Source organism: Rana temporaria, chromosome 6 (genome assembly GCF_905171775.1).
Source record: "Rana temporaria chromosome 6, aRanTem1.1, whole genome shotgun sequence".
NCBI lineage: Eukaryota > Metazoa > Chordata > Amphibia > Anura > Ranidae > Rana > Rana temporaria.
In genome coordinates, this window is record NC_053494.1 from 118,383,309 (window position 1) to 118,396,128 (window position 12,820).

A 12,820-nucleotide genomic window follows, 5' to 3' on the forward strand; every position below is an offset into this window, starting at 1 on the left:
GAAAAACGCAAAAAAATCTATAACGCAAAATATATTAATGGTGAAAAGGTCAGGTCTGAGCATGTATGCCCATTACAAAATAATCTGGAGTGGGTGACTGGGGACAAAGAGAAGGCAAATCTATAAAATACCTTCCTCAGCTCTGTGTATATAAAGGAGCATGGGGGAGCTCATGTCCATAATGTGAATGGTATTGACACAGCCCCAAATGATCCACAATGGCTCCAAAGTGATATGGTCCAGAAATGTTTAGATGGAATAAAGGTGGATAAAGCACCTGGACTAGGTGGCATCCACCCAGGGAGCCTAAAATAATTGAGCTGTTATTTCAAAGCCTTTTTTTCTTAACATGTTACCTGTTTAGAGTTAGAGGCGGTCTAGCGCTAGAATTATTGCTCTCGCTCTAACATTCGCTATGATAACCTCACGTGTGGTTTGAACGCCGTTTACATATGTGGTTGTGTCCTACGTATGCGTTGGCTTTTGCAAGCAGGGACAGGGGGCGCTTTAATAAAAAAAAATGTTTTGTTTATTTTACTTTTCTTTTTCTATTTTGACACCATCTTTTAACTTTTTTTTTTTCATCCCTTTTATTCCTATTACAAGGAACGTAAACATCCCTTGTATTACGAATATGGCATGACAGGTCCTCTTTACCTTTAAAAAAAAAAAAAAAAAGGCTTCCTAGCCGATGCAGTGGCATCTTTTTCAAATGCAGAGGCTGGGCATGACTTAATAACATTGCGCCTGGCCTCCAAAAGATCAGAGACGTCCGGGGGCCATGTGGCCTGCCGGATTCTCTGTGGTAAATTTCTGGCATGAACCGATTTCGTCTCCCTCTTGCTGATCGCACGGGTGAGCTGGGAGAAGCACTGGAGGGTGGCGGGAGGGGGGTTGGACGTCCCCTCCCGCTGTCTGTAAGAACAATCAATCGACTGAACAGCTGCTATAATTCTTACGGTGCAGGGAATCGCCAGTTTTAAATCGGAAGATATCTGAATGATGCCTGTAGCTGTAGGCATCATTCAGATATTGCCACTTATTCAATGTCCTATGATGTTGTTGGGCAGGAAGTGGTTAACTTCTATAGTCGGGAAGATACTGCATAGTTTTTAATAAAAGACCAAACAGTTGTTGCTGGGGAAAAAAATTTAAGCAACAGACAGCATGGATTCAGGAAAGACAGAAGTTGTCGGACAAATTTGATTTCTTTTTATGAGGAAGGAAGTAAAACCTTGGACAAAGGGATGGCTGTGGACGTGGTATACTTGGTTTTTGCTAAAGCGCTTGACACAGTTCCCCCCACACGGCTGGTGTGTAAGGTACAGGCTTGGAAAAATCAGTTTGTACATGGATAGAAAACTAGCTAAAAGACAGATTTCAGAGAGTAGTGGTAATGATTCTTACTCTGAATGGTCTAAGGTCATTGTTGGTGTACCCCAAGGTTCAGTGTTGGGACCCTTACTTATTATCTTTATAAATTAATATTGGGTCTGGGATTAAAAGTACCATTTCAGTCTTTGCAGATGACACCAAGCTATGCATTGGAATAACGTCCTTACAGGATGTCTTAAACTTACAAACCAACCTTAATGCACTGTGTAATTGGGCAACTAGGTGACAAATTGGGTTTAATGTTGGGAAAATGTAAACTTATGCACTTGGGGGCTAAGAATGTGCATGCATCTTACATACTAGGGGAGTACAACTGGGGGGGGGGGGGGGTGAATTGTGGAGAAGGATCTGGCAGTTTTGGTAGACTATAAGCTTAAAGTGGATGTAAACCCTCCATACACCCAGTGAAGTGAACAGCCTCAGATAATACAGAGATGAACCAAATCTCCCTACATAGGTTTTACTATATTTGCTGTCTTCCCATTTTATATACTGTTTGGAATGTTCAGACCGTGTTGGGAAATTTTCTCTGCCTGTTTAACAGAGTGTGATGTCTGGGCATACAGCCAAGATAGCTAAAATTGCTGATTGGAGGAAAGGCACACACCCCCTCTCCACATAGGCAGAGACTCTCTGAGGTGTTTTGTAACAAGGCCAGCTCCCTGCTAATCTATTTTTAGCAACCTTCCCTGACAGAAATTTCAGGCTGCTTTTATCGGATGTCAGCTCTTTGAAGACAGATAACAAAATACTGCAGATATGTGCCCAGTTAAAATTTTATGAAAAGGGTTTACATCCACTTTGATAATATCATGCAAAGCCAAGCTGCAAATTCCAAACCGAGAAAAGTCATTTCTTGTATTTAAGGGTGGTATGGGGAAGCGCTATCCGAGGCTGTGGATACAGGAACGTTACCTGATAGCATGCTAGAGGCCATAATTATACTACTTCCCAAGCCAGGTAAAGATAAGCTCTCTCGAGATTCATACTGTCCAATTTCATTATTAAATACGGATGTCAAGCTTTTAGCAAAAATTTTGGCTAAGAGGCCATCACAGGTTATAGGCAAGCTGGTACATCGTGACCAGTCTGGCTTTATACCCAACCGGTCAACGGCGGATAATATAAGAAGACTCTATATGTACTTGCAGGTCCCGGTGGATAACCCTGGGCGTAGGCCTATTCTGTCACTGGATGCTACTAAAGCGTTCGATAGTGTGGAATGGCCCTACCTCTTAGAAATATTGACTAGGTTTGGATTGGGGAGGAGGTTCATAGCATGGGTAAGGGTGCTTTATCCCAAACCTAGAGCTAGACTCCGAGTCAACAATAGCCTCTCCCCCCCCATTTGAGCTACATAGAGGCACCCGTCAGGGATGCCCATTATCCCCATTGCTGTTTGCCCTGGCAGTTGAGCCCTTGGCGATACTGCTTGGAACTACTCCGAGGTGGCTGAGTTTTGCAGGGGCCAGAGGGAAGAAAAAATCTCCCTATATGCAGATGATATAATTATCTATCTAGGAGATACGGTAGCATCGTTGCAAACAGCAATGGGGATAATAGGAGAATTTGGAGGCTTTTCTGGGTTTAATATAAATTGGTCCAAATCAATATTAATGCCTATAGATCCGTTGAGGGAACAGTTACCCATAGGAGCAGAGCAGATTACTATAGCAAGCAGTTTTTGCTATTTGGGAGTGGGGGTTTCTCCGGATACAGCTGAATATCTTCGGCTGAACCTGGGTCCACTACTAGTAAAACAAAGAGAGAAATGTAACAGCTGGTGCAAACTTAATAAAAATTTTATAAAACTGATATGGGCTCCACAACTCCTATATATTTTCCATAACTCACCGATGTGGATACCGAACAAATGGTTCAAAAGAATTGAGACCCAGATGCGGGAGTTGATATGGACTTGCGGTCCCCCACCCCAAAACGTATTTTTTGGCCTCTCAGATACAACAGCTGGCGGGATGGAACGGGAAGAAAAGAGTAGTACATTGGAATATCATGTGAATGAAAAATGTAGTACAATGTATTTTAATAGAATTGTAATGGATGCCGAATAGGCATATGTATGTATTTATTTGGAAAAAAAATAAATAAAAATAAAGTGGATTGAAAAAAAAGAGAGGTATGGACTCCAGAGAGAGGGATATCATTTTGCCCCTGTATAAATCATTAGTAGGACCTCATCTGGAATATGCAGTTCAGTTTTGGTCACCAGTTTTCAAAAAGGATATTGGGGAACTGGAGAAAGTGCAGAGAAGGGCAACCAAACTGATAAGAGGCATGGAGAAGCTCAGCTATAGGGAAAGATTATAGGAACTGAATTTATTCTCTCTTAAGAGGAGATTAAGGGGGGATATGATCAACATGTTCAAATATATAAGGGGTCCATAAAGTGAAATTTATGTTGAGTTATTCACTTTAAGGTCATCACAGAGGGAAAGGGGCACTCTACTGCTACTTCTAGAGGAAAATTGATTTCATTTCTGAATACGGAAAGGTTTCTTCACAGTAAGAGGTGTGCAAATGTGGAATAGATTCCCTCGAGCAGCCAGCTCAGTAGATTGCTTTAAAAAAAGACCTGGATTATTCCTAAATGTTCAGAATATAACTGGGTACTAAATTTTTTAGGTAAAGTTGATCCAGGAAATATCCGATTGTCTCTCGAGGGATCCGGAAGGATTTTTCCCCTCCTGTAGAAAATTGGATCATGCTTTGCCAGGGTTTTTCACCTTTCTATGGATCAATGGTGGGTATAGGATTGGGGATATTCCATGGGATGGGATTGTATGATTTGTTATTTTATTGGTTGAACTAAAAGGACTTGTCCTTTTTCACCCAGAATAACTTATGGTGTTTATTTACTAAAGGAAAATCCAATGTGCACTGCAAGTGTACTTGGAAGCACTGTAGATCTGAGGGGGGACATGCAAGGAAAATAAACAGCATTTTTGCTTGCACATGATTGGATAATATAGATCAGCAGAGCTTCCCATCAGATCTACAGCGACTGCACTTCAATGTGCATTTGTACTGCACAGTGGATTTATCTTTTGTAAATTAACCCCAAAGTAACTATCTTTTACTTGGAGTTCCACATTAAGTCAACTAAATACAAAATCGGCACTAACGTCTTCATTAACAAAATTATTTTAACATTTTGGGTGGAAGTGCATGCTGAATAAGCAGTGTGGTTGTAGTCTATTATAGTCTTGTACTCCCATATATTTATTTATGGCCCATTCGTGTATTTGCACTTAAAGAAATATATATATAATTTTTTACAATACAAACATGCATAGTTAACGGGCCTGTTAGAAACCTAATCCACAGACATAGCAAGCTGAAGAAAATACAGGTCACTAAAATGTATAGAGACGTGGTGCCCAAAATGTGGCCCACTGGCTTTGTGTTTTTGCCTGCCGTGTCCTGGGCTGTTTTTTTCCACCTGTTGTGCTGGCTACATTTCAGTGCCAAAAAAGTTTGCTTACCAGCCCAGAGTGCTCCCTACTCCTGCAGTTTGGTAAGCAGATTCCTTCAGCGGCTTGCACATCAGGAACTGCTTTTAGCTATTGTTAAGGACAACATACAGATGCAACAAAAGTAGGCCCCCACTCCTTCCTGTACATCCTGGTCGTATGTACCTACCTATGTGGAGCTGGAACTGACAGCTGATGTACAATGCCCTCCAGAGGTTGCCAGTTCTGCCCTGCAAACTGCAAGAGAGTTTAAGACCAAACCTTAATGCATGTTATGTTGCTCTTTACATTGCATTGTGTTAAGGCAGCCCATTTACTTAAATCTGCCATCGGTGCACCACAACAGACCAGAAAACAGAACTACGGTTTTCCCAACAAATTGTACCGCAATACACCGTAGTTCCTTGCCACACGTTGTTATACACTGCAACTCGTACATTGAAGATGTATTTGGAAACACCTCTTCATAATGCTGCAGCATTACAGTGGGCAGCGCACTGCAAGTAAAAATGCAGCAGTACCAAAATTTGTGGTACACAAGGCACCAAAACACAGCAATCCCGTTGCTGTAGTGCTTTAATAGAGGGCATCTATGAGCTCTACAATCATTGTTATAGATGAAAATGTACAAAATCAATGTACACTTTTTTGTTTTCACCTGTAAGTGTATGGGCTCTAAATGAGCAAAAAGCGGACGGGGAGATGTGCTTCATTCCTCAAATAACTTTTTCAATAAGATAATAAGATGTAGGCAGATTTTTCTGTTCATAGATTCTTAGCATGTGGATGCTACAATTATTTGCCACAGACGGTCAGACATGCTGTCCTTATACTGGACAGTAAAGACGCTAGTAAAGAATTCCAACATTTCTAGATTTTAGTGCAGGCAGGTTGAATATGTAGTATAATGCTTTTCACTTTTGAGTGGACTCTGTAGGTTTACCACTGTACCTGTGATATATAAAGACTGTTAAAGCTTAGCTGCTGACCTCCACAGAAGGAGCACCACTTGGTTCACAGATCACTAGTTATCTGCCTTGCTAAGCTCTGTCTCATGAAATCTTTGTGGTGAATGAGGCAGTTTTGCTGTATGTTTGTTTGCTGTATGTTTGTTTACTGAATATACCTGTTTAAGTGATGTCACTCTCTATTTGCTATTTAATAACCAAGTCCACAGGGTAGTTAGTAGATACTGTACTTGAAAAAGCTAGGTCTGATGAAAATTTGCATCAGGTTGAAAAACTGCAGAAATTACACATTGTGTGCTACTGAGTATATATAGTTTTTATTTCTCTACAAATCATTTTAGAAGTATACATTCTATAAATGATATATACTTTAACTATAATTGTTTTCTTGCAGTCCAGATAATGCAATTCCAATGTCTGGATAAGTTAAAAATCTTTAATAACATGTTTGTAATAAGCACACTTTAAGCTGTGCATACTAATGATGTCCCCTTTCCTCACAGTATCACATGCTCCTCCTCCCCCTTCTATACTACAGGTAACTCCACAGTTACCTCTGATGGGATTTGTGGCGAGAGTTCAAGAAAACAGTAAGTTTGTGTGTAGATAGCCTGCTAAACTTTTAGTCTGTACAACTATTTAAAAATAAATTAAGTTACCTAAGCCGGCCTTGGATGGTTTGAATCTTGGCTGGTTCAGAAGGAACCAAATGAGATTTGAACCATGCATGGGCAGGCTAAATGTCCCCAAACTGACGTTCTAGCCACTAGCAATAATCCATGTGCTCTCGCCAGAGAACAACAGTGGCTCCGCGGGAGGGATTCCTCCATCAAGACTGACTGTTGATGGAGGAATTGAGAAATCGCTTTATCTATGGCCGGCCTTGGAGGCAGTCTAATTTGTTGTGTATTATAAAAGGGGATCCTTTGTAGCAAGATGAGTACAAAAACTTTTGTCCTAATGTATACTTTTTTTCTGTGTTTGTACATCAATTGACACAATAATTGTTATAATTGCAGCTTACCAGCCCTTAGATGTGCTGTGGCATTGATTTTCTCTTTTCATGCCAAGAACATGTTCAGCAGGTAGAGGATGAAAAAGTTGATTTTGTCAGAAATACAGTGTCTATGTAACTTTGTTTGAATTGACAAAAAAAAAAGACGCAAAGAATCTACTACTAGTCTCATAAATCCACCACATAATGGAGATAAACATATGTATTTGAAGTCCAACCTGTGTGAAAACCATAGCTCCTTCCATAGATACAGTGAAGAAATGGGTGTAGTCACAAAAGGGACATGAACATGTTATATGCAGGATTACCAGATCAATATAATGCAGCCACCACATTAAAGGATTAGTAAGCTGTAAAATATTAAATCTTTATTTTTTGGTTTAGATACACTGTAGAAATTAATAGTTTCTATTTTATTGTTGTTAGGTTATGTCCCATAGTGCTGTAGAATAACAGTGCTGTTTTTATTATGATTTACACTCAAAAGCAAAAAGATAATTATTAAAAGACTCAAAGTAAATTAAAGATGTAATTTCTAATTATCTGCTGAGGTGTTTTTTTTTTTTTTTTTACTGTGTGTGTGTGTGTATGTGTGTGTATGTATGTATGTATGTGTGTATATATATATATATATATATGTATGTGTGTGTATATGTATATATATATATATATATGTATATATGTATGTATATGTATATATATATATATATATATATATTCGATAATATAATTTTTTTTTTTCAAAAATAAAAACATGTGATACAGGATTCCCCTTTTGACACACAATGTGGTGAGTGTTAAGAGCACACAATAGAATCTGCCTACAGTTTTTCTCAGAGTAAGGGTGGGGGGGGGGGGGGTACATGTATAATGTGTGCGTAAATTTCAGTTTTGAGCTGATAGGTTAATTAAAAAAAAAAAATTCTGCATGCAACTCAGAGGAGCTTTGTAAATTTACAAATGCAAGTCTAGAGCTACTTGATGGCTGAAAACAAGTATACAAAATATTTGTATACAGCATTTCATATTTGGTACAACTCTATGGAGATCCACGCTAAGGTACTGGGTGTGGGATGCTTTCCCCCCTGGAGTACCCCAAAAGTAGGGTCTAAAAGATTGTAATATGTATGGAATGGGTGAGTGGCACTGCCCACTACTTCAGGGTAGATAGAGGGTTGGAACCACTCCTTTTAATTCCGTGTGTCCAGAGAGTAAAGATGAATAATGATGGGCCCGTAAAAATAATTGTAAAATAAATGTCGGGTAGCCAAAGTGTTGGTGGAATCACATGGTTTGTGAGCTGCCTTCACTTCCTCAGTAACACCGTTAGGGGTGCTAGAAAACTCTACAGGCAATGGGTTACCATGATGCTGAGCAGCAATATGTAGGTGAATTGATTTTAACGTGGTGTTTGTTCTTAGTGATGGCCACTATGTAAATAAGTGGACTGATCCTGGTGTGGCCCACCCCCTGGGGATAATGGGTAAATGTGTGAAGTCTCAACTTCTAATGTGATGAGTGCTGTGGCTGAATATAGTGCAAGCAGACCAACACAAAATCTAGGTCTCCTGATGGGAGAATAATGTAAAAAACACAGGTCTGAGAACCTGTGAAAAAATACAAAGAAAATACAAAAAAGAAAGTCCTTAGGTTTTCCAGCCCTACATAGGCAGTAACCAATGTGCAAACATTCTGCTGATTATTATGTCCCAGTCAAAGTGCTGCTGTGCTTTGAAAGTGTGTCCATTAAATAGTAAACTCCTTTTGCTAATGCATAAATAAAGTGGGAAGTAGAAGCCACTAAATATATAGATAGTTCCACAAAATGTTAATTTGATGTGACTTATGTGAAATCTTCAAATGCTGGACATCATATTGCTGGCAAAGTGACTTTCGTGCTCCCCCTGTAGGTCCCCACTCACCAGAGCTGTATCACCCTGCATGGGTTGTAATCGGATGAGCTGGATGGGACGGATGAGCTGATCCTCTCTCACTTGGATGGTCTCCTCTTCCTGCGCTGATCCTGATCCACCACTCAGACCCGGTTGGGTGTCATCCTAATGCCGGCGTATCACTTGGGCAAATCAGACAAAAAAAGAATGCCCACTTAGTGTAATATTGATAAAAAGTATATTAAATTTATTGTATTTAAAAGGTCTCAAAGGACTTGATACCATGCATGGTATAAATAAAATTAAAAGCAAAGTCCTTCCGTATCGCACTGGGGATGCAAGGTGCTGGCTGCATGCGTTCCACCGCCACAATCCCCTAAACCAGATAGGGCGTAAGAGCTGTTTCATGCAAGTTTCTCAAAGGTGATGTCATCACAACACGTCTTCTGTCCTTATATATTCTGCAACATGTAGGTCCCTCCTCCGATGGGTGTGCTAGTGTGGGGCCATGTCCTAGCTGCTTGAACTTCCCATTATGTATTTATATCTCTCGTACCTACATGACGGTAGGTTCGACTTAACCTGTTTGCATCCATAGACACTCACAGTCCAGCCCTGGCCCCTATTCCCTCTTCACAGTACTGTAAATGACTAGCAGAAGCTCCCACTATTCTCTTCCAAGCTTGAGAGAGGGAAGAGAAGAGCTGCAGGCAGGCACAGCACTGGATCAATGTAGGACTTTGTATTTATAGAAGGCAGGTCAAGAGCAGCAACTGGAAAGTGTGTGTGTGTGTTTTTTTTTTTTTTTTAAGGTTCATCCTAATGTAAAGAATGCATTAAGCTAAAATAAAAAAAACTTTTTTGACTTTAGAACCAGTTTAAGGCTAAATTAACACATGCGGATAGGCTTTACAGAGGCCTTGGACAGTCAGTGGAGAAGCAACATTTTGCCTACTTGGTGCCGGTTTTAATCCTGTAAAGCCTGTGCCACAACTGTGGGCATGTCTGCCAAAGGGGTATAATTTTTTTGATGCCATGTGTACATCCCGTTAGACTACCTTTGCTGCTGAAGAGAGAGAGAGGGGGGGGGGGGCGGCAGTGAAAATGCAAGTCAGTCGGGTATCCTTTTCACATTCTTGGTGATTAAAATTTAAAATATGCTTTGTAACTATAGAAGCGGCTTAGTGGAAAAGGCTTTTCTTCCCATCTTGTTTTCTTAAGGTTGTAAATGAGTCCCTTTTTAACATGCACCATTTTGTATGTGTTTTTTAAGTTTCAGAAACTCCACCTCCACCACCCCCTGCAGAAGAACCAGTATTTGATGAATCTCCTCCCCCGCCCCCACCTCCAGAAGATTATGAAGAGGAGGAAGCTGCAGTAGTAGAGTACAGTGACCCATATGCTGAGGAAGACCCTCCTTGGGCACCTAGAAACTACCTGGAGAAAGGTAATGGTGTAACCTATTTGTTATTGCAGTAATCCCTGCTACACTGGAAGTAAACATGCCTTTTTAGGTGTCCAATGTTGTGGTCCATTTATACTGTGTTTTATCTAATAATTTTGGATCGAATAATGTGTAATATATGATGCATTTTAGCCTTTGGGAGAAACTCTTGTTGGGTTATTCTTCCAGTTAAAGATTTTGAATCTAAAGGTATTCTTATTAAAACATAAGTCCTAAATGGATAAATAGTTTTAACTGCCAACTGTTAAGCCACGTACACACGACCATTTTTAATGTTTTAGAAAAAGCAACGTTTTTTTACGTGTTTCTTGTCAAGCCTGCCTTGCATACACACAGAAAAAAAAATGCTTGAGCAAAGCGCTGTGACGTACAACGGCACTATAAAGGGGAAGTTCCATTCAGATGGCGCCACCCTTTGGACTGCTTTTGCCGATTTCGTGTTAGTAAAAGTTTGGTGAGAGACGATTTTCAGTCTGTTACAGCGTGACGAATGTGCTATGTCCATTACAAATGCTAGTTTTACCAGAATGAGTTCTCCCGTCTCATAACTTGCTTCTGAGCATGCGCGTTTTTTCACGTCGTTAAAGCCTACACATGACCAATTTTCACGACGTGAAAAACGACAACGCGAGAAACGACGTGAAAATTTTAGAGCATGTTCTAATTTTTTAATGCCCATTTTTCACGTTGAGAAAAATGCTCTGGAGCCTACACGAGATTGTTTTTAATGACCATTTAAAAAAAATTGCATTTTTCACGTCATGAAAAACGGTAGTGTGTACTGTTAGACTGTTTCCTTATTGATACAAGATGTGCTCTTTAACTTTTTTAATATCTTCCTTTTTCTTCCAGTTGTGGCAATTTATGATTATTCAAAGGACAAAGAAGATGAGCTGTCCTTTCAAGAAGGAGCTATCATATATGTTATTAAGAAGAATGATGATGGCTGGTATGAGGGTGTCATGAATGGCGTGACGGGTCTTTTCCCAGGCAACTACGTGGAGTCAATCATGCACTATTCTGAATGATGACAGGACCCTGCAACAATCCCTTCTCTCACCAGAACCTTTGGGGCTTTCCAGATTTACATGAGCCCCTGGGGGGCCACATGTATATACTGAAGGAGATCATTGTCATTTGAACCATTTAAGTTTTGTTCATTTTTCTTTCTTATTAAAAGAAATGGTGATACAAGTTGTTTGAACAAAAGTGATCTTCCTGCTGCTAAAGTGCAGTTTGGGGTTATTGGAATTTGTTGGTTGGACTCAAGATGTCTTAAATCTACAAAAGGGTCTATGACATTACATTTATGAGCCCTATTTCACCCTTATCCCTGTCTGCCTGATGGTCACAAGTATCTGACTAGCCTAAAAGTATTTGATTTTTATCAGTTTCTTCCTGTGTCACGTATTTAATGAGTTAATCCTTCTTGCAGTTTGCCAGGTCCTGTAAACTGCTCCAGAGCTGCACTAGAAGCAGATTGATGCTAGCTGATATCAAACCTTAGCTGAAGATGGATCTTTATCCATTTATATTGCAGATTGAGGTTGTTTTGTTTACTGTGTAAAGCACCAAAGAAACCTTTTTAAGAAGAAACACAGCAAAACTGTTTATCAAGAACATCCAAACAAGAAAAAATATGCACAGCTATAGTAGTGTAGAAATACAATAAAGAAAGTTTATACTGTTATGGTGAGTGTACCAACAACCTTCAGTGTTCAATGCAACAGTTAACAAAATGCCTAGTATACAATTTACTGTTAAGAAACCCCAAAGACTTACTGACTATAGCCATTTATAATATTGACAGTCTTAAGTATTTTTCATGTTTACCCATGAAATCCATCTTATGCTTCATTTGCTAATATACAGTTCAGTATGTTTATGAATGGACACATGAGCAAGCCTTTGAACTGCCACTTGTGTGTTTTTATTCCAGCGCCCAATAAATCTGAATATCATATAGTAATGACCATTAAGTCTTATCTGTGGTACAAGACTATGACTGAATAGATTTCACTGTGTGTCAAGCCATTCTGTGGCACCACAAGCGTGTTGGAGACAATCAAAAAGATGTGGCCACGTAAGCTGGTGACCTAAAATTGTCACTTTGTACATCTTGCTGGTGGTTTGCAGTCTAGTTGCGAACTCAGGAACTGTTTGTTTACCCTTCCCTAAATAAAATTACAATAATAGCACATAGTTATGCTGACTTTAAATGTTATTAATCATTGTACTGCATTAACTGTGGCTAGAGACCTATTTTCATTGCTTTGTGCTAATGCTTGCTGTTATGAAGAAATGGTTTCTTGCAAACCACTTGTATATAATGTGATTTCCCTTACAATAAATCTGTCCGGATCATGAAGTCTCCAGATTAGTGGATATCCTCTACCTGATTTTCTCTATCAGTGCAACAGAGCATTGCTAGCAATAATTGGGTAGGTCAAAGACCAACTTAATGGTAGACCACAATTTTTTTTTGTAGATGTCTGAAAACCCTTGTTTATTTAATTGTTTACAAATTAAATAACTTGGTACCTTTGTATCCTATGTGAATAAGAGACAGCATAGTGCAGCGAAGGCCTAAATAC

The 12,820-nt window shown here is 39.6% G+C and overlaps 1 protein-coding gene across 26 annotated transcripts in view; it reads left to right on the top strand.

The window, feature by feature from the left end:
- Positions 1-12,601, top strand: part of ABI2 (abl interactor 2) — a 157,080-nt gene extending 144,479 nt beyond the window's left edge. For all 26 annotated transcript variants that reach the window (XM_040357254.1, XM_040357259.1, XM_040357260.1 and 23 more), the window contains 3 exons: positions 6,358-6,444; positions 10,035-10,208; positions 11,079-12,601. In XM_040357254.1, the coding sequence (XP_040213188.1) occupies positions 6,358-6,444; positions 10,035-10,208; positions 11,079-11,254 (437 nt within the window). In that variant the 3' untranslated portion in view covers positions 11,255-12,601. The remainder of the gene's footprint in view (positions 1-6,357; positions 6,445-10,034; positions 10,209-11,078) is intronic.
- Positions 12,602-12,820: the final 219 nt, after the last annotated feature.